Source organism: Salvia hispanica, chromosome 4 (genome assembly GCF_023119035.1).
Source record: "Salvia hispanica cultivar TCC Black 2014 chromosome 4, UniMelb_Shisp_WGS_1.0, whole genome shotgun sequence".
Lineage (NCBI taxonomy): Eukaryota > Viridiplantae > Streptophyta > Magnoliopsida > Lamiales > Lamiaceae > Salvia > Salvia hispanica.
In genome coordinates this window covers 24,564,490-24,589,433 of record NC_062968.1, presented here as the reverse complement: position 1 = coordinate 24,589,433, position 24,944 = coordinate 24,564,490, and the positions used below count along the sequence as shown (strand labels likewise).

The following is a 24,944-nucleotide window of genomic DNA, read 5'->3' as shown; positions in this document are numbered from 1 at the left end:
TCATTGGAATTTAATTATTTGAGTGTCTTTTTCTTTTTTATAGTAGTACAAATTGCTGAAAAAGTCATTATATATATTAAGACGAAGACTTTTGTGCGTGTGCCTACTATATGCACTGCACCATCCCCAGTTCTCTGGAATCGATTTGCACCGGAGCATCCCACCGATTTGCCTCCTCCTCCCTGCCTTTTTCGGATTCAATGTTCGTGCGTTTGTGCTCGTGTTTTTATTGCACTTTGTTACGGTGTGTAGTTTAGTAAAACTTTGCATAATCACACACGACTAAATTAGATGGTATGTATGCGGGTGTTTTCCTGTATTATGGAGTAGTTGCTTATGGAAAAGTCTACAAGAAATTAAGTAACTCAATTGTCAATATTGTATTCTCAACAATCTATAATAGATATAAATATAATCCGCAAAAGTGGAAAATATGTGAAATCATCAAAGTGTAAGTTTGTGTTTGTTATTTTTTTTTCCCATCAACCTATGAATCACGTGAAATTTCAAGTTTGTCTAAATAATTAGTCTTTAATCAGTACAATCTTAGTTTATTTCCACTAAAAATATAATGAAATAATCAGACTTTATTGACCAAAAACACACGGTTGTCAAAGCTAAAAGTTTGCTATTGGCGTTTTGTTGTTGAGAAAGTTTGCTATGATCACTATGATTGTTTGCACAAACTCTATATGCATAGTTTGCTATTTCCAAGCTGATTCGGCTCTAATATCTTTTAAATGTTAAAATTTGAAAAGAATTCGTAATCGTCATGTCACCTAATCATAAGATTTGATCAAATTCAATTAGTTTCATAATATTTAGAAAAATTATTAATAGATACATGCATCATTTGGGTTCGAATTCAATTGAGTCTTATGTCTTCTTAGAAATCTCGACCCTCAACCCCACCGTTAGTTATTAACAAAACTCTCCAAATAATAAAATATGTACTTATACAATGACTAGTAATAATTTCATTCCCTAATTTAATAAACTGTATATTTTATGAATCGAAGATGAATTCATGAACTAAAACAACAAATTTAATTCGAAACCAAAATTAATTTGAAAGGAATAAAAAAAAAGTACTACTAATAAAAAGGCTATAAAATTCAATGGATCTTCGAAACCTGGCCGGAGTCATCCAGACGAAAATCGGCCGTCACCACCACCGTTGTCGACTTCGTACAATAACCACAACAATAGTCACATTTTTCACTTGCTTTAAAACTGGTGGTCAACTCAACCCTCAACTCCACCATTGACCATTGGGCAATCTTCCACCGCGCGTCATCCCATGACGGCCCACTAGGCACTATTGCATATTTTCAATTAATATAGCTGAAACTTTTCTACTTCTCCAATTTTAATTCTATAGTTTCTTTAACACGCTATTAAATATTTATACATTTAATTGGAGAATTTTTCAAAGATAAATTACTGCAAAAATCATTAAATTTGACCAATTTTGACTAATCCCAAATTTATTTACTTAATTAATCGCTCTTACCATATTTGTTTTCTAAATCCAAAGGGCGGAATATGAAAATTGTTGCAACCGATAGTATGTATATTAGTACGTACTACTGTATATCATGAAAACTTTTATTTTTATTATTAAGTTAATTAATTAATTTGATTCTAGTATATGCTAAACATGGAAATTCTTATTTCCTTGTATGCTTCAAATTCCAACGTATGCTTACCAAAAAAAATGCAATCTTTCATTACCATCGCGCCAACTTTAGATATTGAAACACTTTCCAAATATAAACTTACTTACCTTAATCGAGTTTAAGTTAGAACTAGTTCTTCTGCCGCCAACAATGAAACAAACATAGATTTGCTCTCTCATGGCTACTCAAATCTTCAACAACGATTCCAAACCCTACCTTTCCGTTTTCCGTGGAAGAAAGGCTGCTCGCAGATCCAAGCCACCTAAAGGGATCACAATCAAGAAACCAAACATCTTGCTGCAGAGTGCAACAAACGACGTCGCTTTCAAGAAACCCAGGGTTTGCTACGGCAAGGATGCGTTTCCTGACTGCGTGAGCGTCGACGAGTACAAGAGTTTGGGGAAGATTAGCTCAGGATCCTACGGCGTAGTCTACAAAGTCGAGCACAAGAGAACCGGAGAGATCATGGCGATGAAGGAGGAGTTCAACGGCCTGTCTCCCTCGACAAGGGCTGAAATCGATATCCTTAAGTCCCTCGCTGGCCACCCCTGCATTGTGCGATTCGAGGAGGTCGCGGTGGATGAGTACGACGGCGTTTATGTGGTGATGGAGTACATGGAGACCGATCTAAGAAGATACATGTCTCTCAAGGGAGATCATGATCATGGCCTTGCAATCAGCCAAGTGAAGAAGCTGATGAAGCAGTTGATCCAAGGTGTAGAGTTTCTTCATCGGAACAAGGTCCTGCATAGGGATCTCAAGCCCGCGAATGTGCTAGTAAGCAAAGGGGGGCAGTTGAAAATATGCGATTTTGGGCTGTCGATTAGGGTTGAGGATGAGGACGAGGAGGAGGAGTGCAAGGTGGGACGCTGTGGTATAGGGCGCCCGAGTTGCTTCTTGGGGAGAGGAGGGGTTCGTGCGCGGTGGATATGTGGGCCGTGGGGTGCATATTTGCGGAGATGGTGTTGAACGAGGTGTTGTTTCGAGGGGAGTCGGAGGAGGATCAGTTGCATGAGATGTATTGCATTCTTGGCCATCCTAGTGCTAAGAAGAATGTTGAGAGTTCTATTTGTGGTGCAAATTTGATGCTTTCGGGAGATGGATTTGATCTGCTTAAAGGGTTGTTGTGTTATGATCCAGTGAAGAGGATGACTGCAGGAATGGCTCTCAATCATGCTTGGTTTGAAGATGAAATTACTTCTGGATTTTGTTGAGAGTTAGTGAAACTTTCTTACTTGGTATATATGTATTGTGTTTAATACTTAACTGATTTTTTTGTATTCATCTTGCAACTGTAGTACTGTCACACTCTTCCAACTGTGTGTTTAATCACTATTTTTGATATACTCCATCTTGTTGTTAGTTTACAATATACACATCCATGTATAAACTGTAGTGCTGTCACACTATTTCAAACAAAGAAAGTGATAGTTCTTGAGTATATTGAGAGTAGAAGTCAACAGCAATTGCCAAACCTCAAAGCAATGAAACAAAGAATTCAGACCCAAACGTATCAAAAGGACTTAGTGCACAAACCTTAATACTATGATTTACACTAAATTTAAACAAAATAAGACAAAGTTAGGACCCTTTGGAACCAAACCAGAGGCAGTTATCCTTGACAGCCTCATTTGCATATTCCTTAAACCTATACTCTTCTTGCTTGCCTGAAGAGCTCACTCTCCCTTCACTGTAGCACTGGCTGCACAGACTGAAGCGCGCTTTTGTCTCCTTGAAACGCGGCCCAATTATGGGATACCGACAGGTACAACAAACGTGGTGGCCATGGCGACTCCTATCTCCACCTTCGAGCTTCAAGAGGGTCGACATGATGCCAAAGCCCCATTCTTGATTATCAAACATCGCAAGGAACTCTGTCGATGAAACCAACGAGTTATCATCACTCTCCCCACGAATTTCCAAGATCTCACTTATGCCATGTGTGGGAATGTAGATCCTCCTTAACAGTTTGATATATCTCTGAGCGTCGGATTTCTTGATCTGCGCATTGCCTTCATTCATGGGGCGCCATAGGAGTGACTCGTACGCAGTTTGCTTCCGGTTCTCTGCAGAGCCGCCGCAGAGAGGAGCAAGCACTGCGAAAAACATGCCCAAATCCACCCGGCCAGACTCTGTTTCGTCTAAAACACAGAGGATTTTCTGGTTTATAGCTTTGACAGCTCCCACAAAAGCTTCTGGCTTCAAGAAACTAAGCAACTTGTGGAGGATTCCTTCGAGTGAAGCTTTGCGTATGGACTTTTCCGGCATGCCACTGCCGGAGTAGGAAATAGGGACATTCCCTTCACTCATTTCCTTCTTGATCTTCTCAACCTCACACCGGTTCAATCTAGTGACCCTCTGGAAGTTTCTGATGTCAAGCGCGATGGCTAGCTCCGGCCTTAACGTTGTTTTCTCACTCACGGCCTTAAACTTCGAGGGCTCCACAGTCACAAAGGCTGCTTCACCATTGCCATTACCATTCCCCCTCAACTTCCTTGTCTGCAGCTGCTTTAAATGAGCTATAGCATCATGCAATTCCACTCTGTTTGTCATCTTTAAAGCTTCCTTCAAAGCTTTCTTAGCATCCTCGGTTTCTCCAGCTCCTAACAACGAGACAGCCTTATTCAACTGCGCTCTCCAGTGGCTCGAACAGACGGCCAAAACACGAGTGTACATCTCCGAGGCTCTCTGATACCTTCCCATATCCATATACAATCCTCCCAAGTTGTACAATGCATCCACATGACCCGGTTTCAGATCAATCGCCTTCTGAAACTCCTTGATCGCGCTCTCATCATCGCCCATGGCGTGCAACGCGGAAGCCAGATCACAATGAGCATCTGCGTAATCGTTCTTCATGTAAATAGCCTCTTCTAAGGCCTTCACAGCTGCCTTATACTCCCCTACACCAAACAGGGCACTGCCTAAAAGCTTCAAAGCCCGGAAATGAGTCGGACAGAGGATCGCAGCCTCCCTGTAATGCTCACAGGCACCAAGAACCATACCTTCTCCCTCAAGTGCAATCCCCAAATTCACATGAATCTGAGGTAAAATATAAGCCCACTGATTCCCACCAGCCTCTGCTGCCTCCAAAGCAAGCAAGAACTCGGCTTTCGCCTCACTATGCATGCCAAGAACATACAAACAATTCCCTGCTCTAAAATGAGACTTCACATCAAAAGGTGTCAATTCACAAGCCCTCTTGAAACTAACCAACGCCTCGTTAAACAGGTAATGCTCGTACAACACCCGACCGATGGCCATTTGGCCATCAAACGCCTCAGCAGGCGAACGTGCTCTGTCCGCCCTCGACCTCAGGACTCCTAACTCCTTAACGAACGCTGCATAATCCGAAGAAGCCTCGTCCCAGACCACTCTCTTGTCTGATATCTCACTAGACTGCGGGCCGAGCTCTCTAGACCATCCCGGATCGGAGAAAACGTCTGAATTGTCATTCTTGATCTTCCCATCTTTCATCTGCTTCGTCTTCAACCTATTGATAAGACTCTCCAGATCATCTACAAGGTTCCACGTGTCATCGAACACAATGCCGTGGTTAGGGGAAGCAGCCCACGCAGCAGTGCGCTGCTTCTTGAGAGGCTCCATCACGACGGAGGAAGACGACGCCGCCTCCTCCGAAGCTTCGATTTTATCCTCCTCCGACGCCTTCAGCTCGAGGCTGAGGGCTTCGAAATCTCTGTCCACGTCGCCGGCACCGTCGTCGTAGGTGCGGAGGAGTCCGTCAAAGGTGAGGCCTTTCTCGCCGTCGATGAATTCGCCGTAGGTGCGGAAAACCTCGTCGAGAATTGCACTAATCTGTTCGTCGCTGAACTTAACCCTAGGATTCACAGCCACCACAAGCGCCGCCATCTCCTCCCGGTTCAAGCCCCCGTCTCTGTTCACGTCAAATTGCCGGAATATTCGCCTCACTTTCTCCGATCTGCTCCCTCGAGTCGTCATGGCACGATCTCGCCCCCAATTTCTGGGTATTCAATTGGGAAAAAGTGAGCTCGAGGGAATTAAATTGAGAGCGAAATCAGGGATTGAATTGAGCTAGGGCTTTATACGAAGAGTTTAATGAGCTGGAACAGAATATGTGGGGAAATTATTAGAGAATTGAGAGATGAATTCATAATGAAATCTATTTGAGGATGGATGAGAGTGTATCTCTGCAACTGTAATGTTGGTTGGAGACAGACTGGGAATTAATTAAATCAATCTGTGAATTAAGACTTCATTTTCTTTTAAGTATGGTCTATTGCGGGGTTAATGAATGATCATTTAGTGGGTGTCATTATTGGCTTAATTATGACAAGTGTAATGAGAAGGAAGTGGTCAAATCTTCAATATCTCAATAGTTGGTTCAGGATAATAATAATAATAATAATAATAATAATAATCTTGTATGTTAAATAAAGTTTTTAAAACATAGTAGTAATTGCTACTCCTACATCCTATTGGTGTGGAATGAGATTAATCGAATTGTACTTTAAATTGTTCCCTTAGAAGAATGAGTGTTGATCAAAAGTAATCATTTTAGAATGTCAATATGTCATAAAGTTTAACATAAGTAGCTATGTAAGAAACAAAATATGAAATTTCTAAGAATTAAACAAAACCATCTTAGACCGGATAAAATATTTGTTTGAACTTGAAAATAAAATATTAGCACCAATATTCACACCTAATGCATAGATACTTTGGCTGATTAATGGTCTTAACATAATATAGAGTCCCCATATCTAACTTTACTAAACTGGTTTTAGAAATTTCGGAAAAGCTACAAAACTTTAGGATGTGTCACATGTAAACATAATAGTGGTGGGTAGATTAGATTTTACTTTTTCATCCACTTTTTCCTATTTCTCACGTGCAATTTAAGTGTAATAAAACAGTTCAACTTCCATTTGGGGTGAATTTTTCTTCTATATGGTTATATCCACTCTACTTTAAATCATTGTATCCTCATCTCTGATATGATGACATACTCATTGAGATTATAAAGCAATTTTTCTGTCCAATATTCCACTTGAACTTTACGTTATATATGAACTATTGTAGTTTTGTTTTATTCAATTCTTCTATTAATGTCCCATATTTCTTATTTGTTGTCAAGTACTATTAAAAGTATTATATCTTATTTAACTTCCATTGAGCTCATATTCCTCTAACTTAGCTCGTATATATGGAACATCTTTTCCCAGATGGAGTAATTAATTGAAGAGCAGAAACAAGTTAGTTTTGGACCATTTTTTTAGAACATTAGGCATTCTTACTTTCATAAATACTCACACATCTCCTGTTTGGGTGTGTTAACCCCAATAAAACAGATCAAACTAATAACTACTACAACTCATGAAAACATTAAAAGTCTAGTAGCAAAGATGGGCATTCATGGTTATGTGTTAATGCATAGCTAATCACAAAAAAGAAACAAGAATTAATGCATAGAAACAAGAATCAAATATGGTTTCTTCCAAAATACACCAACATCAAAGTATTGAACAACTTTATTCCCTGAAAAGTAAACTCATCATCTACATCCTACCAACTTAACATGTCAACCCTCGAATTCAATGGCCAAGCACTTCCCACGCGCACAAAAGAAAACTTGAGACTCCATGGCCAAACTACCATGCCAAACAGGGATAACATACTTATAATTCTTAATTTAAGGAAAGAATAGCAACTCGCATAAGCCGAGATCGAGATTCAGTTCGCCTAATCCGCTCTAGACTGACCAGCACGAGATGAGAGAATGATACCAACAATGAGACCATAGAGAGCCAAGGCTTCAGCGAAAATGAGGATAAGAATCATTCCGACAAAGAGCTTGGGTTGTTGTGCATTGGCTCTGTCATACAAAATAGTGGAATGTGAATGTGTAGTCTCATAAAACAATATGCATAAAAGAAAACACAAAGTTGATCACTTCTGGTCAATGAATGCAGTTAAGATCAAATGCCACGTTTTGACTGAGAATGAAAATGGCCAAAGGTGCAGTAAACAAGAACACTATCTGGTCAATTTCCCCATATAGCCACACCCCAGATCCTCCTCATACTTAACCAGTTCATCTTGAAGCTAACCTTTATAACATAACATCTAGGCAATGTAAGAGTTTTATCCCACTCTCATCAATTCGATGTGATAACAAAGCAAACTAGTAATAACCTTGAAAACCGAACAAGAACCTTAATGCAAGAGGTTTCATTTTCATTCACTAGTATAAAATTGAAGCTTAGCCTTTAGTAGCATAACATCTAGGCAATGTAATTCGAAAGTTATAGAAATACTTTTAAAGCTTGTCCCTTTCTCATTCATTTTATGTGAAAACAAGAACAAGAACCTTAATGCAAGAGGTAATAGGTTTCATTCACTAGTATAATACTGAAGCTAGCCTTTAGTAGCACAAATCCCTCAGATTTAAAAATTATACACACGCAGAAAATGTCAAACAGTAGATTATATGGAACTAAGCAAACGATCAATAAACCAATCACGGAGAGCAATACCACAACTAAGAAATTACTACTATTACCTAATCCAGATGACGAAAAAGAAACAAAAAAATAGAAATTTATCAAGGATGAAGGAATTAGAAATAACCTAACACCAGCATCACCAACGATTCCGATGGCCATACCGGCGGCAAGGCCGGCGAGACCGCAAGCAAGTCCAGAAGAGAGGTGAGCGTAGCCATCAAACAAGTAGTAAGACTTGGCCTTAGGGTTAATCCCGGTGCTAATGATGACAGCAATAATCAAGCCGTAAATCCCCAAAACACCAGCCATGACCACCGGAACAATAGACTTCATCACCAGCTCCGGCCTCATCACACCCATCGACGCCACTCCGACGCCGCTCTTGGCGGTTCCGTAAGCCGCTCCCATACCTAATCAGAAACAAATTTAGATCTGAAATTGAAGGGCGGATCCGATCCGTGGATGAAAAGAGAGCTTACAGGAGAAGACTAGAGCGGCGGCGGCGCCGAGGAAGCCGAAGAACGGAGCCGTTTCATCGCCGCTGAAGGTAGACGACATGATGGATCGGTTTGGATTAGCGCAGAGATCGGATCTGATCGGATTGATGAATGAAGCTAAAGTTTAGAGCTTGATTATTAGTATTATATGCTTCTTCTATCTGATTGATTGGATTGCGAGAATGCGAGTGGAGGACCTCGACTCGATCCCTATTTCAAATTACCCATTTACCCCTTTCTCTTATACCACCTCCTCCTTCGTTCCATAGTACTGGGTGCATTTTTCTCCGGCATTTAGATTTAAAAATAGAGAGAATAAAGTAAGAGTTTTTCTTCTGTGCCGCCATAAGCAAGCCACTTCTTCTGGCACAAGATTTAAGGAATTGATAATAGAGGACTTGAAAGAATAGAGTAGGTTGGAAAATAAAATAAGAGATAAGATTTTTTGCTTAAAATGGAAATTACTCACTTATAATGGGACATATCAAAAAGAAAAGTGACTCGCTTATAGTGGGACGGATGAAGTATTTTTTACTGAAAAAGGAAATGATATTATTACTATGGATAGCCCAAAATGGAAAATTGACTCTACTACTATAGTACGGAGGAAATTGTATATTTCGCGTCAGTAATTCATATTGACATCTAACGTTTTGCACGAAAATAATATATGTGACCAGATCTAGATTCACAAACGATATAATGTATCGAAATTCGAAATTTAAACACTATAAGATAATTAACTGTTGTGCTAATTGTTTCCCGCGTTTAATTAAATACATTACTAACATCTCGGTATCAACATGAATACAGTTCTATACAAGAACAATTCTCTGTACACTAGTTTTGATTAGAGAAACTTAATAAATCTATGTCTGATTCAGTCATTCAACATACTTATTATTTGTCAGACGAAAGAATGGTCCTAAACCTAAGATTATAATGTCATGTAAAGCTATGCACTGATTCTTCTAAACCAAAGATTATAAAGTCATGTAAACCTATGTACTTATTCTTTATCGAATGATTTCCTTGTTTTGTTATTTTAAGGAAAGGATATAGTATATTCTTGCTAGAAGGATAACCTCATCTTCATATATAGATTTAATTCGAAATATGATGCAAATAAAATAATATTGCGATTCTTCTTTGTGGGGACAATGCTGTTTTTCTAAATGAAAATACTACTCCTATAGTCATATTTGTTACTCCTATTAACTTCTAAATTTATTTCGAAGTATTGAGGCAACAATAATATCCTACATATTGCGTTTTAAACTGATAAAATCATTCGTATTGAATTAACTTGTAACGATCACTTAGACAAAGTCAAGTGATTAAATTTATGAGTTACTTCTAATCGTTGATTATTGACTGGATCCATTTTATGAATACTCCATATGTCGATAATTCAGTACATCATGTATTGGGTTTAATTATAGGCTTTATTATTCTATGAAAGCAATATTTATGGTATTATATACCTGACGATTCCTTCGAAGGAATTCCTACCATAGTAGTATAATACTAGTAGCTATGTTACTCCAACATTTTGCTATAGATAGATAGATAAGTACAAATAATAAAATTATTAATTTCAATATATGTATATATACTCCATACCTTCACACATTAGCCAAATTAAAAGGTCAATCTAATATTTATAAAAATAATTTAAACTCCAATTGCTAAGAGCGAAAAAATGAACAGCAGCAAGAAGCCAAGAAGCATGACATTGGCTCATTAAGTTAGTCAAGGACGCTAGACATGCTAATTTAATTTGTCATATAAAAGTCAAACCTATATTATTATAGACTTGAACTCTACATTGATTCGTACATGAGCTTTGAGTAAGTTTAAATACTTAGTTATGAGTATTCTATTCACATAAATGAAAGCTAATGGAGTATCTACTTATAAGACCTTGACAATTTAATATTTGATCAAAATAGCACTTGAAAAATTCAATTAATCATGTATTGCTGCTATATGAAAAAAAATCGAAATTTTTTAACTTTAACAGTACTATATATAGTACATCATTTGTCTACATTTGAATCTAAAAACTTAGCAATACAAAAACATGCCTCCACCACTAATTATCCTCGTCCTCGTCCTCGTCCTCGTCCTCCCTAACCACGCAGCCAACGGTGAGTGGGAGCTTCTCCACCCGAACATCGGTGTCTCCGCCATGCACATGCAGCTCCTCATCTCCGACCGCGTCCTCATCTTCGACCGCACCGACTTCGGCCCCTCCAACATCTCCCTCCCATCCGGGCGCTGCCGACGCGACCCCAACGATACCGCCCTCCCCCTCGACTGCACCGCCCACTCGGTCGAGTACTCCCCCGCCTCCAACTCCGTCCGCCCCCTCATGCTCCTCACCGACACCTGGTGCTCCTCCGCCGCCCTCCTCCCCAACGGCACCCTCCTCCAGACCGGCGGCTACAACGATGGAGACCGCGCCGCCCGCCTCTTCAGCCCCTGCTCCGGCGCCGCCGCCTCCTGCGACTGGCAGGAGATCAACCCCGCCCTCGCGCTGCGCCGCTGGTACGCCACCAACCACATCCTCCCCGACGGCGGCGGGGTGATCATCGTGGGCGGCCGCCGCCAGTTCAGCTACGAGTTCTACCCGAGGCGGAGCGCGCCGCGCAGCCTCCCGTTTCTCATCCAAACCAATGATCCTCGTGTTGAGAATAATCTCTACCCTTTTGTTTTCTTGAATGTAGATGGAAATCTATTCATCTTCGCGAATAATCGAGCAATTCTGCTAGATTATGTCCGCGGAGTGGTTGTGAAAAATTACCCGACGATCCCGGGTGGGGATCCGAGGAGCTACCCGAGCTCCGGCTCTGCTGTTCTGCTCCCGTTGAACAGCAGCTCCGGAGCTCAGGTCCTCGTTTGCGGGGGTGCGCCCGCAGGAGCTTATGTCAGTGCTAATAATGGGAAATTTGTGACCGCGCTCGACACGTGTGGTAGGATTCGAATAAATGAGCAGAACCCCGAGTGGGCCATGGAGACCATGCCTGGTCCCCGGGTCATGGGGGATATGGTCTTATTACCTAATGGGGATGTCTTGATTATCAACGGGGCCGCTTCGGGCACGGCCGGCTGGGAATTGTCCAGGGACCCGGTTCTCGCGCCGGTTATCTACCGACCCGAAAACCCTGTTGGGTCGAGATTCGAGGTCCAGAGTTCCAGTTCCACTCCTCGAATGTACCACTCGACCGCAGTATTACTACGCGACGGTCGAGTCATCATTGGTGGGAGCAATCCTCACACGTATTATAATTTCACTCGAGTTTTATTCCCAACTGACTTAACTTTAGAAGCATTTTCTCCCTCCTACTTGAATTCGTCGTATGCTAGCACGCGCCCAAAGATTATTTCTCCTGCCTCGCAGTCTAAAATTGGCTATAGACAACCACTTGTAGTAGGCTTCACGGTCCCTTCGGGTCAAATTGACAATGCTTCAGTTATGGTTACGATGGTGGCACCCCCGTTTGCAACTCACTCGTTTTCGATGAATCAAAGGTTGTTGCTACTAGGTCGAGGGAACGTAACAGTAAGCGGTAATTCAAGTCAAATCCGGGTCGTCTCGCCGGATTCGGGCAATGTTGCCCCACCCGGATACTATCTTTTATTTGTGGTTCATCGGAATATACCTAGTGAAGGTATATGGGTCCAAATAAGATGAAGGATTTTTTATATATACATGTATACATGAAAAGAATTGGATTGACTGTCAATTTCTTATTTTAATATATATATTCTAGTTCTTTAACATGCATTTGTCAATTACCTTGAGCGAATAGACTTATTTAAAAAGGAGATCTATAATTTCAGTCGTATTTTATAAGTTTCCATCATGAAGTCCATATTATTGGTACTACTACTATTTTGAAATGAGAAATAAAACGAAACAATCCAGCCTAGAACACGCGTATATATGTAAAGAATAGACGTGACTTCTCACACAAAATTACATTTGTGAGCTCGTGAAAGTGATAATAATATAACAAAGACAAAATACAACTAATTGTATAACTTTTTGTTCGTCAGAATTTCTGTCTCTTACTTCACGTGATAACATTTGATAATAGTTTTATTACAAGTTGTAAATGGTGCCTACCTTGAGTCCTTGAGGAACCAAGATTTGTTTGAATTCAATTCAGTGATGATTCAAAATTGAATTTGCTTGATACTTAATGTTTGAATACACTAATGCTCCTATTATTTTTTTGGTAGCGTCTCAAAATTGAAGAATGCATGATGAAATTTACAATTGATTTTAATTGTACTTAATTCATAAAGACATTTATTTTCATCATGGTAAAACACGTTAAAAGATTAATTGGAACAATAAAATACAAATGACAAAAAAAAGCAAGAAAACAAATCTTGGACAAATGAACACACTTTCGAGTTTCGGTTGTTAGTTTTCCTATTCATATCATATCCAGTATATATCCTTTTTAATTCACAAGAAAAAGGTCAGCTACTTTCTTCCATTTATAGAATATAGAGGACTAAATGTAATTGTTTTATGGTGTAATTTTAATTTGATTTTATATAATTAGCCCGAATAATATGGTGTGAAACGTATACAAGTGCGATTTTTATCTACTACAGTCTACAGTTAATTTTAGAGCAGTCAAGGAAATAAATTTTGGTCAATTGAATCGAATAGCGACGATCAAATTCAGTGCAATTCTTGACTTGTGACTGAATCGGAAGAAAATGGCCATCGCCGTCCTAATCAACGGCTAAGCAGGCAGCATCACAATAACTCCCATCACCAACCGTCCATTTCCATTTCCCAAATTTCCCACTGCCCCATTAATTACTCTTGCCACAGTTGGCCAAATTCCATCGCAATAAACAGTGATGAATCCGATAAAATACAAACCAAAACATGGCGTGATGATTCTAGTGTTTCAGTAGTAGTGATGAAAATGAGGAAACACAAAAGTGCGTGGGTGTTGCACAATTACTAATTCGCTGCCCCATTTCATTCCTTGCTCTCTTTGATTTTAGGGTTTCGCCTCTCACCTCCATGTTTTCTTATCTTACTCAATTCCGTAAAAATGTTGTCTTGATCTCTATTTCGCGTTGCTCTTGCCTTTAGTTGCTGAATTTTAGTGCGTTTGCTTTGGTTGATTTTGGGGTTTGTGTGAAATGGGTTTCCTGTTTGCCTGCTGAATTAATTGTTTCTTAAAGTGAATTACTTTGTGTGTTCCATTTTAGCTGAAAATTGAGGTTGAGTTCGTTTTTATGTTTGATAATTTACCATCTACTTTTCGTCATAAAATATTCAGTTGATTCAGATGTGTTGAAATAGCATGATATTCTACTTGATCTGAGTGGCTGCCAAAGATCAGAAACTGAAGGGAATCGATATTTAACTGAGTGTGCAAGTATTAGTGTATTTTATACTACTTCATTATCTAAGCTGAGCTTCACATTGCGTTTTCTTTTTCCTTTTTTTGAGAGATAGAATGTGAAGAAAAGTTGCATTTGCTTTATAAGTTGCTATGGTTGGAGATTCTTTCATTCCACCAGTGTCTTTCTTTGGATAGTAAGCTTGATGTTTGCATCGCAGGTGTACTTTTATAAAACGATGATCTCGGCCTTGTAAATGTTTTGATGTAACATGTTACCTAAATCTGCATAATGCAAGCTATTTCTAACAAAAATGTGTGGGTTGAAACTTGAAGCTAAAATCAACTATCCCTTACACTTCAAAATCAAGAGTGATCTGTATATTTTTGTAAACGTATATTGGTACTGGTTGATTAACCAAATTATAATCAAAAGTTGAAACTTTTTGGTAGATTGAATTCAATCAAGTCTTTGGGTGTGATCTGTGAAGTTCATTGTTTCAACAGTTAAGCAGTATGGATGATGGTTCTGGGAATAAATTATTATTGTGTTAGTTACTTATATATATCAGCTGTGTAAAGTCACCAAGTGTTGTTTTTCGAAATTCTATGCTCCAAGAGCTGAATTATTAAAGTGATGACATGCTTTGTGTCTCTGAATCATGCTACATTCAGAACCTGACATACCTATCTGGTATTTGGTTAAGTTATTCGGTGTAACACTGGCGACACTTACTGTAAATATATGCTTCTTGTTCGTATGTGGCATTGCATCGGCAACTCTTACATATCAATTTCAAAGTATTTCCCCTTGGAGCAATTACGCTAGTTTGATTTGTGTGACACAATCTTCTTTCCTTCAGGTTGCATGGTTTAGCGGGATTTAGTTGGCATTCGTACTAGCAGATTCTTTTGCTGTGGATCTTAGATGGATGATAGTGGGCACCACGAAAATGGAAGGCATAAAGCACCTCAGCAGGGTCAGGTAAACAAAGTGGCACGGAACTGATGGAAATCAGTTGCTCCTACTCTCAAGATTTCGACTTTCATACTCTGCCCTAATTGGTTGATAAAAATTCATTTTTGTATCAGTGGTTGATGCAGCATCAGCCATCAATGAAGCAGATAATGGCCATTATGACTGAAAGAGATGCTGCAATCCAAGAAAAAAATCTTGCGATTTCTGAAAAAAAGGCGGCCATAGCAGAGAGGGACATGGCTATTATGCAGCGGGATGCAGCGATAGCTGAACGAAATAATGCCATAATGGAACGAGACAGCGCTATTGCTACTCTTCAGTATCGAGAAAATGCCATCAATAACAACGGTAACATATCCCCTTGTCCACCCGGATGTCAAATTCCCCGCGGAGTGAAACATATGCATCATCCTCAGCATCAGCACGTTCATCACCAACCTCACATGGTTGAAGCCCCGTACACGAGCAGGGAAATTCAGATACCCGATGCGGTTCCAGTTTCGCCAGAGCCTGCAAAGCCCAGTCGTACAAAACGTGCTAAGGAGGCGAAACAAGCTGCACCTGCAAGGAAGGCTCCAAGGCCAACGAAAAAAATTAAACAGGAAGAGGATGATCTCACTAAATTTGAGTGGAAGGATCAAGATCTTGGTTTGAACCAGGTTGCCTTTGATGAGTCGACCATGCCCGTGCCAGTCTGTTCATGCACTGGGGTCCTAAGGCCGTGCTACAAATGGGGCAACGGTGGCTGGCAGTCACCGTGCTGCACAACCAATTTGTCGATGTATCCACTCCCAGCTGTGCCTAACAAGCGACACGCCCGTGTTGGTGGCAGGAAGATGAGTGGAAGTGCGTTCAACAAGCTACTTGGTCGACTTGCTGCTGAGGGGATTGATCTTTCCAACCCGGTTGATCTCAAAGAACACTGGGCAAAGCACGGGACAAACCGCTACATTACCATCAAGTAAGTATTCTCAACAAGGATTAAAAGGGATCTCTCAAAATGCTGCACATCACTACCATCAATGCTGGAGAGGTGTATTTAATAACTGGCTTAGGTAAATAGGAAGGTGTGCTACAGTTGGTGAAAGAATGATGATGCTTAACGTGCTCGCCCAGTTCTCGTTGTGTAATAATATGTATGAGAATGTTGATGAGAGATGGTAGAAGGGATGTAATTGTAAAGCAAGGATTTATGAAAATGATGTCTTATTGTATCAAATCTAAGAGCATTTCATGATGATTATGTTTGTATGGAAGAGTAAATACCATAGTTTTTTTATGGAAGAGTAAATACCGTTGGTATTTTATGGAATGTTATGTGTCTTAGTTTTAAGAAATTGTTACTCCCTCGTCCCTAATAATTTGGCTCCATTTGACAGGACACAGGTTTTAAGAAATGTAATAGAAAGTGGGATGAAAAAGTTAGTGGAACGTGAGTAAGTACTAGTTTTATAACATTTAGTGAGAATGAGTTAGTGAAATTGTAAGATTCTTGATTGTAGCTTCTGAGAATCAGTAAAGCTATCTTTATGGATCTACAATATTATAGCAATGAAGCAATTTATTTTATTTCTCAACACACTGAATTTCAAGTCTTCCACAAAATGTTGTAGTAGTATCAGAAGCACTCTAATGTACACTGATATTTACAATGTGGTGGTTGATTTGTCTTGTGATCATCGTTCTTCGCGCCTAGCAGCGTTTGGATTGGACATCATATCCATCATCATCTTCTCCGGCGAATCTTCCCAGTTGGTAAATGTTTTCAAGTCGATCTGCAAGAGATTAGAATAGCATCAGAGTGCCATTGAAGCTTGATTGACTGCCTGCTCAATGAAATACAGTGAAAGATCGGGATTACCTTTCGCCTTTGATCTGTAAAAATCTCTTCTCGCTTCTGATGAGAAGCCTGGACCTCTCGCGCAGATCTCCCGCCTAACCCCCATACCTCTACTTGGAAAACTGAGGCTTCAGTTGGGAGGAATCCCTATCAATGCACACACACAAATTGAGATCATCAACCACACCATCCAAATGAATCATAAAGTGTGTGGATATTGTATTCACCACTTCCTTAAAAACCAAGAAAATAATGTTGTTTTAAACTCAAAAACTAAAAACTAGGTCCAGTCCTATTCAGTGAATGCTGAGTAAAAGGAACTAATCTACTAATAAGAAAACAATGAAAAGCTAACAGACAAAGAGTTGGAGTTGTATGGTAATACCTGATTGGGGAAGAGGTTGCCATGTTGGTATGTTTTGTCAACGGCATGGTGGCGTACGGTAACTCTTGCAAAATCATCATCCAAAAATATTCTTTCGTTTCCTAAAGATCCACCAAATGCAAGTCCTACTGGTTTAGGTTTAGCCTCATAAGACCTACCTTGCGAATGACTATAGACAAAGTTTTTCTCCCTTCCTGCCAATTCGATAAATCTCCAGTCAGTTTTAATCATCTTACACAGAAAATAACATATATATATCGTAGAACAAACCCCAAGTGGCTAACCAGAGGATAAGAATGCATGGAAGACTGGGCTTAATGCATACAGACTGCCAGAATTTCCATAATATATATCCTTATTTTCAAATCCCCCATTTGTGAGTGCACCAATGATCCATGGCCTTGCATTTGTCTTTTGCTCACGCGCAGAGATGAGCATTACAGTTGGACCATTGTAGCCTTCAACCCTTGACCAAAAGCGATTAAGACCTTTGCCATCAACAGAAGACCTGTATGCATGACTTGAAATGTAAAACACATGCTAGAGTATGATATGAGAAACACAAACGCAGTCAAGTACTGTAAGAGAGTGGACAAACTGGTAAAGTAGGTTGTCGATCGTTTCATCATCATCGTTGGGAAAACAAGTTTTTGACATCTCTTCATACATAGCACCTCTCAATGAGAGTGAGATAGCCCAGGCCCTTCCAGGAGTCAAAAGGCGGTGTTTAGAAATTGCTAAAGATGAGCTCTCATGAGCAGAAGCACATGATGGCTCTGATTTCTCCTGCAATTAGGCATTTAAAGGTTATGGTAACAGAAATACAATACAAAATGCTTGTGAAGCTCCATTGATATCATGATCTTATAAAAAGACAGTTTTACGAAAGTCTCGTCCTCATAAAATTGACACAGACCAAGACAACAATATGGAAAAGAACTATTAACAGACCACTATTGCTCTAGCAATGGACCAACGCATCCATCTCAAACATTGTAGGAACTCTTTTAAGCAATATAATTATAATGCATTTGCAGTGAAATCCTATGAAAATTGCATGTGAAGTTATATATAACATCATACAAAACAATATGATGAACTGAACAAAGTGTGCCAACCTCTGGGAGCTTGAGGTAACAGAGTCTTGCATGAACGAATTGTTGAAAGCAATCTGCAAGGTGAGGTACATTCTTCAAAGCCCAAAGATGAATTTTCGCAGCAGGAAGTTGCATATCTATCTCCGACACACGGGAGTCCCAAAAATCCAACCCGGCATCTCCTTCACTACACACCTCAATAGCCGAGAATACCAAATGAGATATATCCGGAACACTAAATTTCCCTTCTCCCTTCCCTGCATTCAATCTAAGCATCCTAGAATCACAAGAGAAAATCCAACAGATGCACAAAAGCATACAAACATCACGGGGCGATAAAGCCCCACTAATTTTGTAATCATCATTAAACAGCTCAAACTGCAGATCAATTTGAAGCCCGGCCTTGGAACACGCCACAGAAAATACCCGAAACAAATTATTCAACAATGTGGAAGACACCGCCCTTCCGCAGATATTGGTGTAGCCTCTCAAGAACTCAACTTCACTCACTCCATTTTCATCAGCCACGAAAAACAGTTCAACTATTGCAGAACCTAGATGAGTAAACAACAGGGGCAATTCCTTAAGCACCACATCTTGATCGAATTCCACATTCGCGCTAGTCAAATCGAAACATTTCTGAGACACAAAGTAAAAGGGGGAAACGGAGTAAACAACTGGTTCCGTAATGAAAAGATCAAAGTTGAGGCAATCGAGTAATAAATTTGGGGAATCCAACGCAATATCGAGTTTGATCAGGTAAGTGGTGACCTAATTCTACAAAAGCACGTGGTGATCATAATTTGTGTTAATTTGTTGTTGTTGAATTACCTGCAGAGATGGAAAAGGAATCGATCGAGTTTGTGGATCGGAGAGAAGAGGAAATGATTTCTGGAGAGATGGTAGGGCTCCAGTTGAAGCAACTAGTGATTGTACTTCGCGCAGCTCCGGCGATGCTCCGTGCTCCGTCGACGATGATTGCCCCATTTCTCCAATAAAGGAGAGATTTTTGTGGAATTCTGAAAGGTGGGAGTCGTGGGTCCAATTTAACTGACTTTACCGACATCCTTTTATTTATCTTTTTTTTTGAATCAGTACCAAAAATGAAGTGCGTCCCAAACACTACCCCAGGGGTCATTTTATCTATTTCCCAAAATAAATTGTACCTGGATTTGAATATGCATATTTGTGTTTATTTGAGACAAAATTTAGAGCGATAAACGAAGTTTTGGGGGAGAAATAGAATGATGAAAAGCTACAAGGTTGAATCAGAATCCAATTTACATACAACATTCATCTAATATTCAAGTTGAATCCCCCTCCCCGCCGCGGAGTTGAGCAGCTGCATCCCCTCCTCCCCCATCTGCTTCACCTCCGCCGGCGACAGAATCCTTATGCATCGAACACACCCAACAAACTCCCTACACAGCATAACATCATCATACATTATACTTGCATGATACACATGCCTCTCCTTTTCAGTAACTAAGAAAGGCAAGAGCTCGACTTACTCCCACGGATCGTCCCCAACGAGAAGCACGTCGCTCTCAAAGTCCACGTACACGAGCTTCCATCCCGAGCCAGGGTCGTTCAGCAGGCCCTCCAGCCCGAACATGCGTTCAATCTCCGACCGCAGCTGGTTGTACGTTTTGAAGCTCGACACGTCAATCGACCTCCCCACCGATCCCGCCTTCTGAATCTGTCGTCCAGCAACATGAATGAATAAACGAAACATAAAAAAGACGGAATCTAGCGTGGCTAGATCATCACCTTTGTGTAGGTCCGGAACCTAGGAGTGACTTGCTGGAAGGAGCTCTGCTGCAGGATGTCATCGAAGTCGACGTTGCTGGATGATGCCCCGCCCGAGTTGTCAGCGTATTCCTGTACGGAGAACGTCCGCGAGTCTGCTAAGCTGGCCGACGTGATCTGCGATTGGACGTCTTGGGTCGAGCAGAAGCCCCCCACCATGTAATCCGAGGGGTTCGAGAAATCCATGTTCTTGAGGGCGGAGAAGTCGTCCAAGATGGTGCTAGAGACGGAAGAAGGGTCGATCACCGTGCTCCCGCTGTTACTCCCGTCAAGATTGAGACAGCTGTATATGTCACTTTGGTTGTGCTTATCATCTGACAAGTCTTTCAAAACATTCGAACCGTACTGGAAGTTCGAAATGTCGTGATGAGGCAGCAGCACGGGAAGAGCAGCGCACTTGGGGTTGCTAAATTGGCCGTCCCATAGCTCTTGTCCGACTGAAGGCAGCATCATCGAGTAAGCCACTTCAGACGACATTGGAGACTGGTCGGGTTTCTTGAACACGGACAAGGATCCCGTATTTCTAAACAATCCGGGGGGAGGAGACGGACACATCATCGGGTATGGGCTAAAATCGACCGAGGCGTTGGCAATAGTAGATTCAGCGTGGGATGGATCGACCGTTGGAGTTTGAAGACTGTGTGCCTCCAGGCGTGATTGTGTTCCACACGGACTCGTTTGGAAAGGCACGGAGCCCATTCATTAAAGAATCCCATTCGGGTGGTGGTGCTCCTGATTCATGGAAAACAACGAATCAGCAAATACAAAAACACAACCAAAACAAGTCAATGCTTATAAAACAAACGACCTATGAAAGCCGAGTGGAAAGGGCGTTTCATGTTTGCGGTTAGAGATGGAAATATGAAGAGGCTCTCGGGAGTCTCGACCTCCCAAGGGCTAACTCGATTCTGCTTATCACCGCATCCAGGCTCGTCCCACTCCACCTGAAGACTACGCCACTTCGAGTTGGGCCATCTTAATGGATCTATGTCGCTTATTCCTATGATCGTGCCCATGTATCTGTACAAAGAAGAAGAACGTAAAGCAATGACTGAGGCGATATGGAATACAAAGCGGATCTGCTTCGCCTGTTACCTCCGTTTAGTGGATTCTTCGGTTTCAAACATAATGCCGAACCTCATACCAATAGACAGCTGCGTCCCAAAAACTGCTTTTCTATATTTAGCCAACGGAATGACAAACTCCGAGGGGCATGCCCTACAAAATGAGTTAAAGTTACAGGCAAGTGAGTTTTACATTCATTTTCCCATCTTCGATTTCTGAAAATACAATGGCATCACACTTGTGAAAAGGACCTATTATTCCACATACCTCGGATTGTAGAAGATTGTAAACGGGCTTCTATTAGCAGCAGCATGAGCAGCAGCAGCAAGGATTCCTATGTGCATGCTGTCAGCAGACAGAACGGAAGATGGCAGAGTCGTTTGCTGACGGTTGGCGCGCCTCACACCCAGTAACAGCTGTGATTTCTCATCTCTACAATTTAAGTATTGCAGGAAAAATATTTAGAATTCTCTGTTTCCACAAGCATTCTTATGAAAGAAAAGTAAATTTGAATTTGTTTTATCGTACCTGATAAACAGAACCGCATCACCTGCTCGAAGCCTCTTTGCTCCAACAAACATACTCCAGCCAGTTGTCAAAAGGTGCCGTTTTGGCTGCCCTACATAACAAGAACAAACACGGTTATACTTTTTATAGAGTGTTTCAGAAGTATATACCACAGCATGCTTACCCCGGTATATGTGACGAAAAGTCCACGTGTTATCATGCAAATCCCGGACTACTAGTTCTTGAGTTGGAGGTTGCATCGAGTAATCCTGAAAATCGGTAAGCAAAGAATAAATTGAAACACCATTGAGGTATAGAGAGTCAAGTAGAAAACGAATTAGACCAAAACCATACTAGTTGCGGGAAGAGCTTTTCAGCAGCCCTCCGAGGAACTGAAAAGCCGCCATGTGTGCTTGTATCGCTGGCCGTCAATGTTTTACAAAAGAACTCAGTTGGATGTTTACTAGGCTTCAGTCCAAAATCGGGTATAGGTATAACATCCTTTTCCTACCAGAAGAAAGCATGCATCATCAGTGACGAAAAGCGCACTATATGGGAATTCTAGTCGCCACCAAACTATTTTCAGATCTTGTTGAATGGTAATAGAAGCCGACGAACAAATATTAAGTTGCCAGACTTACAGAATTTACGCATTGCAGGCTCATCTGGGCGTAGATCTCATCGGTTTCTTTGTCAGCCTGTTGACACGAAGACAGTTAAAATGATGTAATGAATTGCATAGTTGTAAATTCTTGTTAACCAAAGTCGTTAAATAGTTTCTCTTTAGATATACTTACATGCAGTGTAACATTGTGAACTTGGCACAACAACTGTGTAGGGAGATTCGGATAGTTGGGTATTTGTGTCGTTGGTGACCTATTCGTGGAAACGGCAACCTGAGGCAGAGAAATGGAGATATACTAGGCTCAGCTCAATCAGAACCAAATTGAGTAACATGACAAAGTGAATAGCATTCTATATAATGTCATTGATCCATTTCCTATCAATTCCTACCTTATTAACAAATCTCCGAAACGGATAACTATCTAAAGAGAGCACGGTATTCTACTTTCTATAACAGAAATAGCATTCATGCTTGGTTTCATCATCGGGTGACTATATTTCAAAGGCCAAATTCTGTGAAATCTGTTTGAGCTTGAAACATTTCGAACGGACAGAATGTAGTTGATAAATAGCTATCTAACTCGTCCACTGTTATCGATTTTAGTAGGAATTACTCCTTCCGCTCAAAGCTTAGACAGAAAAGAGCCCTAAATAAGCACACAAATAACACAGTATGATGATTGCACTAACTGTACAATTAGCTAAAAAAGGTTTCACTTCAAACAAATCAATTCCCCAGTACATTCCTTCCAAATATGGCTGATTTTCCAGTTGGTGTAAAATGCATGTATGCAGCGGCTTTGAAGACGAAGAGACGAACCTGCTCGCTATGGCCTTGAGGGAAATAGTATACAAGGCTCCCCACCTGAGGCAAGGTGACCAGTGGACCGGCACAGGCATGCCACAGCTCTGAGTTTATTGGCTTCTTTACTCCTAAAAACATCAAGAATCATTCATAATTACATGCTCTTTGTGCAATGTCATTGAATTTCACATCAAGTTTTCACCAAAACAACATAATAGAGAAGGTGAAGTAGAACTAACCAGTGTCTTGCATTTCTTTCAACAATTTCATGCTATCAATTACATTGCTTCCCCCATTCACCAAACCTCCTGGCTTCTGCTTCTCTTCAACAGAAGCCATCTTCTCCCTCTCTCAAAACAAAAACACACTCCCTCTCAAACAGGCTCCATCTCTTGCATCAAGCAATGGAGCCAAGAATCAAGCTTCACAAAGAGTAAAAACCACCAATCAACCAAAAGTTGCAATATAACTAACAAAAACTAGTTCAAGAAAATGCATGTACATTAAAAAGAAATGGAATTGATAAGTAAATTTTGCTGAAGGGAAGAGAGGAATAAGGCCAAGACAAATATTCAGAGAATCTAGAGGTATGAGAGGAACCAATCAAAGAAGGCATGCTCTAAAAAATCCAAAACCAAGGAACAAAACACACCCTGCAAAAGGAGTAATACTGAAAAATCTAAGTGGGGCTTCCTCTTGCCCTACCACCAACAACCCATCCACAGCAAAAAAGGGAATTTTCTTTTTTACAACAAAAGTTACAAAAATAAACACACAGACTATGATTTAGAGGGGTCATTTTTCTTTGCCCATCAAAGCACGCGGATCAAAGCATGAGTGGTTGGACTATCAACTGTTTCTCTTCCCTTTTTTCATTCTTGAATCATATTCTTCTCATAAAGAAATTGACCTTTCAATAGAAAAAAATGGCGTTTAGAGATGACAAATTGAAGTAAAAAACATAAAGGCTTCACCTTTCTCTTTCTCAATCAACAAAACACCAAAAATCTTGAATCTTTACTCTCTTTCTCTCTCTTTAACAGTGACATTATTCGATTTATTTCACGGTTCTCGAGTTTCTCGATACATGCTGTTTGAAGGGGATTGCCTGAAAACTGGCAAAGAGTGTGATTACTCTTAAGCTGCCCATAAACTTGCTGAAAATAGATGGTTCTGTTTTATGAGCTGAAGAAATCAGAAACAGAAATTTGCAGAGACAATCAGACAACCTTTGCTTGCACCCATAAACAACTCACTTCTACTAAAAAATAATGTAAGAATGTAGGTAGCATTTTAACACAAAAACAAGTTCGAATTCTTATTTGAAAAATAATTCATCTCGTTAATCCCCATACATTTTCATGTGGCCTTGACGTGCTTGTTACTAAGTTTGATTTTAAAATAATTATTAAATTCGTGTTTATATGTGTGGAAATCTCGATTTAACACAAGCTAAACGCACTTAAAAGCCATCACCTAAACATTCATATGAATGATATTAGTATTTGCTTATTGTTCGATCACTTGTAATATCAAAAATATAAATTAGTACTACTATGTATCCATAGTATTAAAAGAAACTATAAATATTAGTTATAGTTTTAAATGAATAATTCAACTAGAATAAGTAGTACTACTGGTACATAATCTATTCCATGATAAACTGAAACAAATTTTTTTTAGAGGAGTGGTGTTTATGATTGTCAAATGTATTTTTAAGTCTAAAAGAATATATTTATTAAAATAATTAAAGAATTAATTAGGGAGTAAAAAATCAGAATTAAAAGTTTA

The 24,944-nt window shown here is 40.2% G+C and overlaps 7 protein-coding genes across 8 annotated transcripts; 3 read left to right on the top strand and 4 right to left on the bottom strand.

The window, feature by feature from the left end:
- The first annotated feature begins 1,856 nt into the window (after positions 1 to 1,856).
- On the top strand, positions 1,857 to 2,893 carry LOC125220741 (cyclin-dependent kinase G-1-like). Its single transcript, XM_048122887.1, has 2 exons — positions 1,857 to 2,553; positions 2,667 to 2,893. The coding sequence occupies exons 1-2, from the start codon at positions 1,857 to 1,859 to the stop codon at positions 2,891 to 2,893; spliced, it is 924 nt and encodes a 307-aa protein (XP_047978844.1).
- A 195-nt stretch (positions 2,894 to 3,088) lies between these two features.
- On the bottom strand, positions 3,089 to 5,879 carry LOC125218023 (uncharacterized TPR repeat-containing protein At1g05150-like). Its single transcript, XM_048119615.1, has one exon. It carries the CDS (start codon positions 5,637 to 5,639, stop codon positions 3,261 to 3,263), a length of 2,379 nt encoding a protein of 792 aa, XP_047975572.1. The 5' UTR covers positions 5,640 to 5,879; the 3' UTR covers positions 3,089 to 3,260.
- Positions 5,880 to 7,104: 1,225 nt separating this feature from the next.
- LOC125218027 (V-type proton ATPase 16 kDa proteolipid subunit) lies at positions 7,105 to 8,849 on the bottom strand. The gene is made up of 3 exons (XM_048119621.1): positions 8,644 to 8,849; positions 8,289 to 8,574; positions 7,105 to 7,533 (listed from the first exon to the last, which is right to left on the bottom strand). The coding sequence occupies exons 1-3, from the start codon at positions 8,720 to 8,722 to the stop codon at positions 7,401 to 7,403; spliced, it is 498 nt and encodes a 165-aa protein (XP_047975578.1). The 5' UTR covers positions 8,723 to 8,849; the 3' UTR covers positions 7,105 to 7,400.
- Positions 8,850 to 10,743: 1,894 nt separating this feature from the next.
- LOC125218024 (aldehyde oxidase GLOX-like) lies at positions 10,744 to 12,409 on the top strand. Its single transcript, XM_048119616.1, has one exon. The coding sequence runs from the start codon at positions 10,745 to 10,747 to the stop codon at positions 12,356 to 12,358; it is 1,614 nt and encodes a 537-aa protein (XP_047975573.1). The 5' UTR covers position 10,744; the 3' UTR covers positions 12,359 to 12,409.
- A 987-nt stretch (positions 12,410 to 13,396) lies between these two features.
- LOC125218026 (protein BASIC PENTACYSTEINE6) lies at positions 13,397 to 16,333 on the top strand. Of its 2 annotated transcripts, none has more exons than XM_048119619.1 (3): positions 13,397 to 13,699; positions 14,906 to 15,027; positions 15,135 to 16,333. In XM_048119619.1, the coding sequence occupies exons 2-3, from the start codon at positions 14,971 to 14,973 to the stop codon at positions 15,984 to 15,986; spliced, it is 909 nt and encodes a 302-aa protein (XP_047975576.1). In that variant the 5' UTR covers positions 13,397 to 13,699; positions 14,906 to 14,970; the 3' UTR covers positions 15,987 to 16,333. The 2 variants fall into 2 exon arrangements, with proteins under 2 accessions (XP_047975576.1, XP_047975577.1); XM_048119620.1 differs by having other exon boundaries at positions 13,398 to 13,632.
- A 231-nt stretch (positions 16,334 to 16,564) lies between these two features.
- On the bottom strand, positions 16,565 to 19,382 carry LOC125218025. Its single transcript, XM_048119617.1, has 7 exons — positions 19,175 to 19,382; positions 18,365 to 18,982; positions 17,845 to 18,032; positions 17,531 to 17,754; positions 17,247 to 17,440; positions 16,883 to 17,008; positions 16,565 to 16,796 (listed from the first exon to the last, which is right to left on the bottom strand). The coding sequence occupies exons 1-7, from the start codon at positions 19,328 to 19,330 to the stop codon at positions 16,698 to 16,700; spliced, it is 1,605 nt and encodes a 534-aa protein (XP_047975574.1). The 5' UTR covers positions 19,331 to 19,382; the 3' UTR covers positions 16,565 to 16,697.
- A 201-nt stretch (positions 19,383 to 19,583) lies between these two features.
- LOC125218028 (auxin response factor 5-like) lies at positions 19,584 to 24,363 on the bottom strand. Its single transcript, XM_048119622.1, is given in 15 exon segments — positions 19,584 to 19,764; positions 19,855 to 20,042; positions 20,114 to 20,847; positions 20,849 to 20,884; positions 20,961 to 21,172; positions 21,248 to 21,370; positions 21,485 to 21,649; positions 21,746 to 21,836; positions 21,909 to 21,993; positions 22,079 to 22,231; positions 22,366 to 22,422; positions 22,522 to 22,620; positions 23,169 to 23,281; positions 23,393 to 23,575; positions 24,128 to 24,363. Coding segments are annotated over 14 exon segments (2,280 nt in total). The 5' UTR covers positions 23,493 to 23,575; positions 24,128 to 24,363; the 3' UTR covers positions 19,584 to 19,640.
- Between the last annotated feature and the right edge of the window lie 581 nt (positions 24,364 to 24,944).

Excerpts from the sequence above, each read along its gene's own strand:
- LOC125220741 (XM_048122887.1), top strand. The coding sequence starts at position 1,857 with ATGGCTACTCAAATCTTCAACAACGATTCCAAACCCTACCTTTCCGTT. Across the intron at positions 2,554-2,666 it reads GTGCAAGGTGGGACGCTGTG|GGGAGTCGGAGGAGGATCAG; the intron begins GTATAGGGCGCC and ends TGTTGTTTCGAG.
- LOC125218023 (XM_048119615.1), bottom strand. The coding sequence starts at position 5,639 with ATGACGACTCGAGGGAGCAGATCGGAGAAAGTGAGGCGAATATTCCGG.
- LOC125218027 (XM_048119621.1), bottom strand. The coding sequence starts at position 8,722 with ATGTCGTCTACCTTCAGCGGCGATGAAACGGCTCCGTTCTTCGGCTTC. Across the intron at positions 8,575-8,643 it reads CGCCGCTCTAGTCTTCTCCT|GTATGGGAGCGGCTTACGGA; the intron begins GTAAGCTCTCTT and ends GTTTCTGATTAG. Across the intron at positions 7,534-8,288 it reads GTTGGTGATGCTGGTGTTAG|AGCCAATGCACAACAACCCA; the intron begins GTTATTTCTAAT and ends TTTGTATGACAG.
- LOC125218024 (XM_048119616.1), top strand. The coding sequence starts at position 10,745 with ATGCCTCCACCACTAATTATCCTCGTCCTCGTCCTCGTCCTCGTCCTC.
- LOC125218026 (XM_048119619.1), top strand. The coding sequence starts at position 14,971 with ATGGATGATAGTGGGCACCACGAAAATGGAAGGCATAAAGCACCTCAG. Across the intron at positions 15,028-15,134 it reads AAGCACCTCAGCAGGGTCAG|TGGTTGATGCAGCATCAGCC; the intron begins GTAAACAAAGTG and ends TTTTTGTATCAG.
- LOC125218025 (XM_048119617.1), bottom strand. The coding sequence starts at position 19,330 with ATGGGGCAATCATCGTCGACGGAGCACGGAGCATCGCCGGAGCTGCGC. Across the intron at positions 17,755-17,844 it reads ATCGACAACCTACTTTACCA|GTCTTCTGTTGATGGCAAAG; the intron begins GTTTGTCCACTC and ends TCATGCATACAG. Across the intron at positions 17,441-17,530 it reads CCATGCATTCTTATCCTCTG|GAAGGGAGAAAAACTTTGTC; the intron begins GTTAGCCACTTG and ends TCGAATTGGCAG.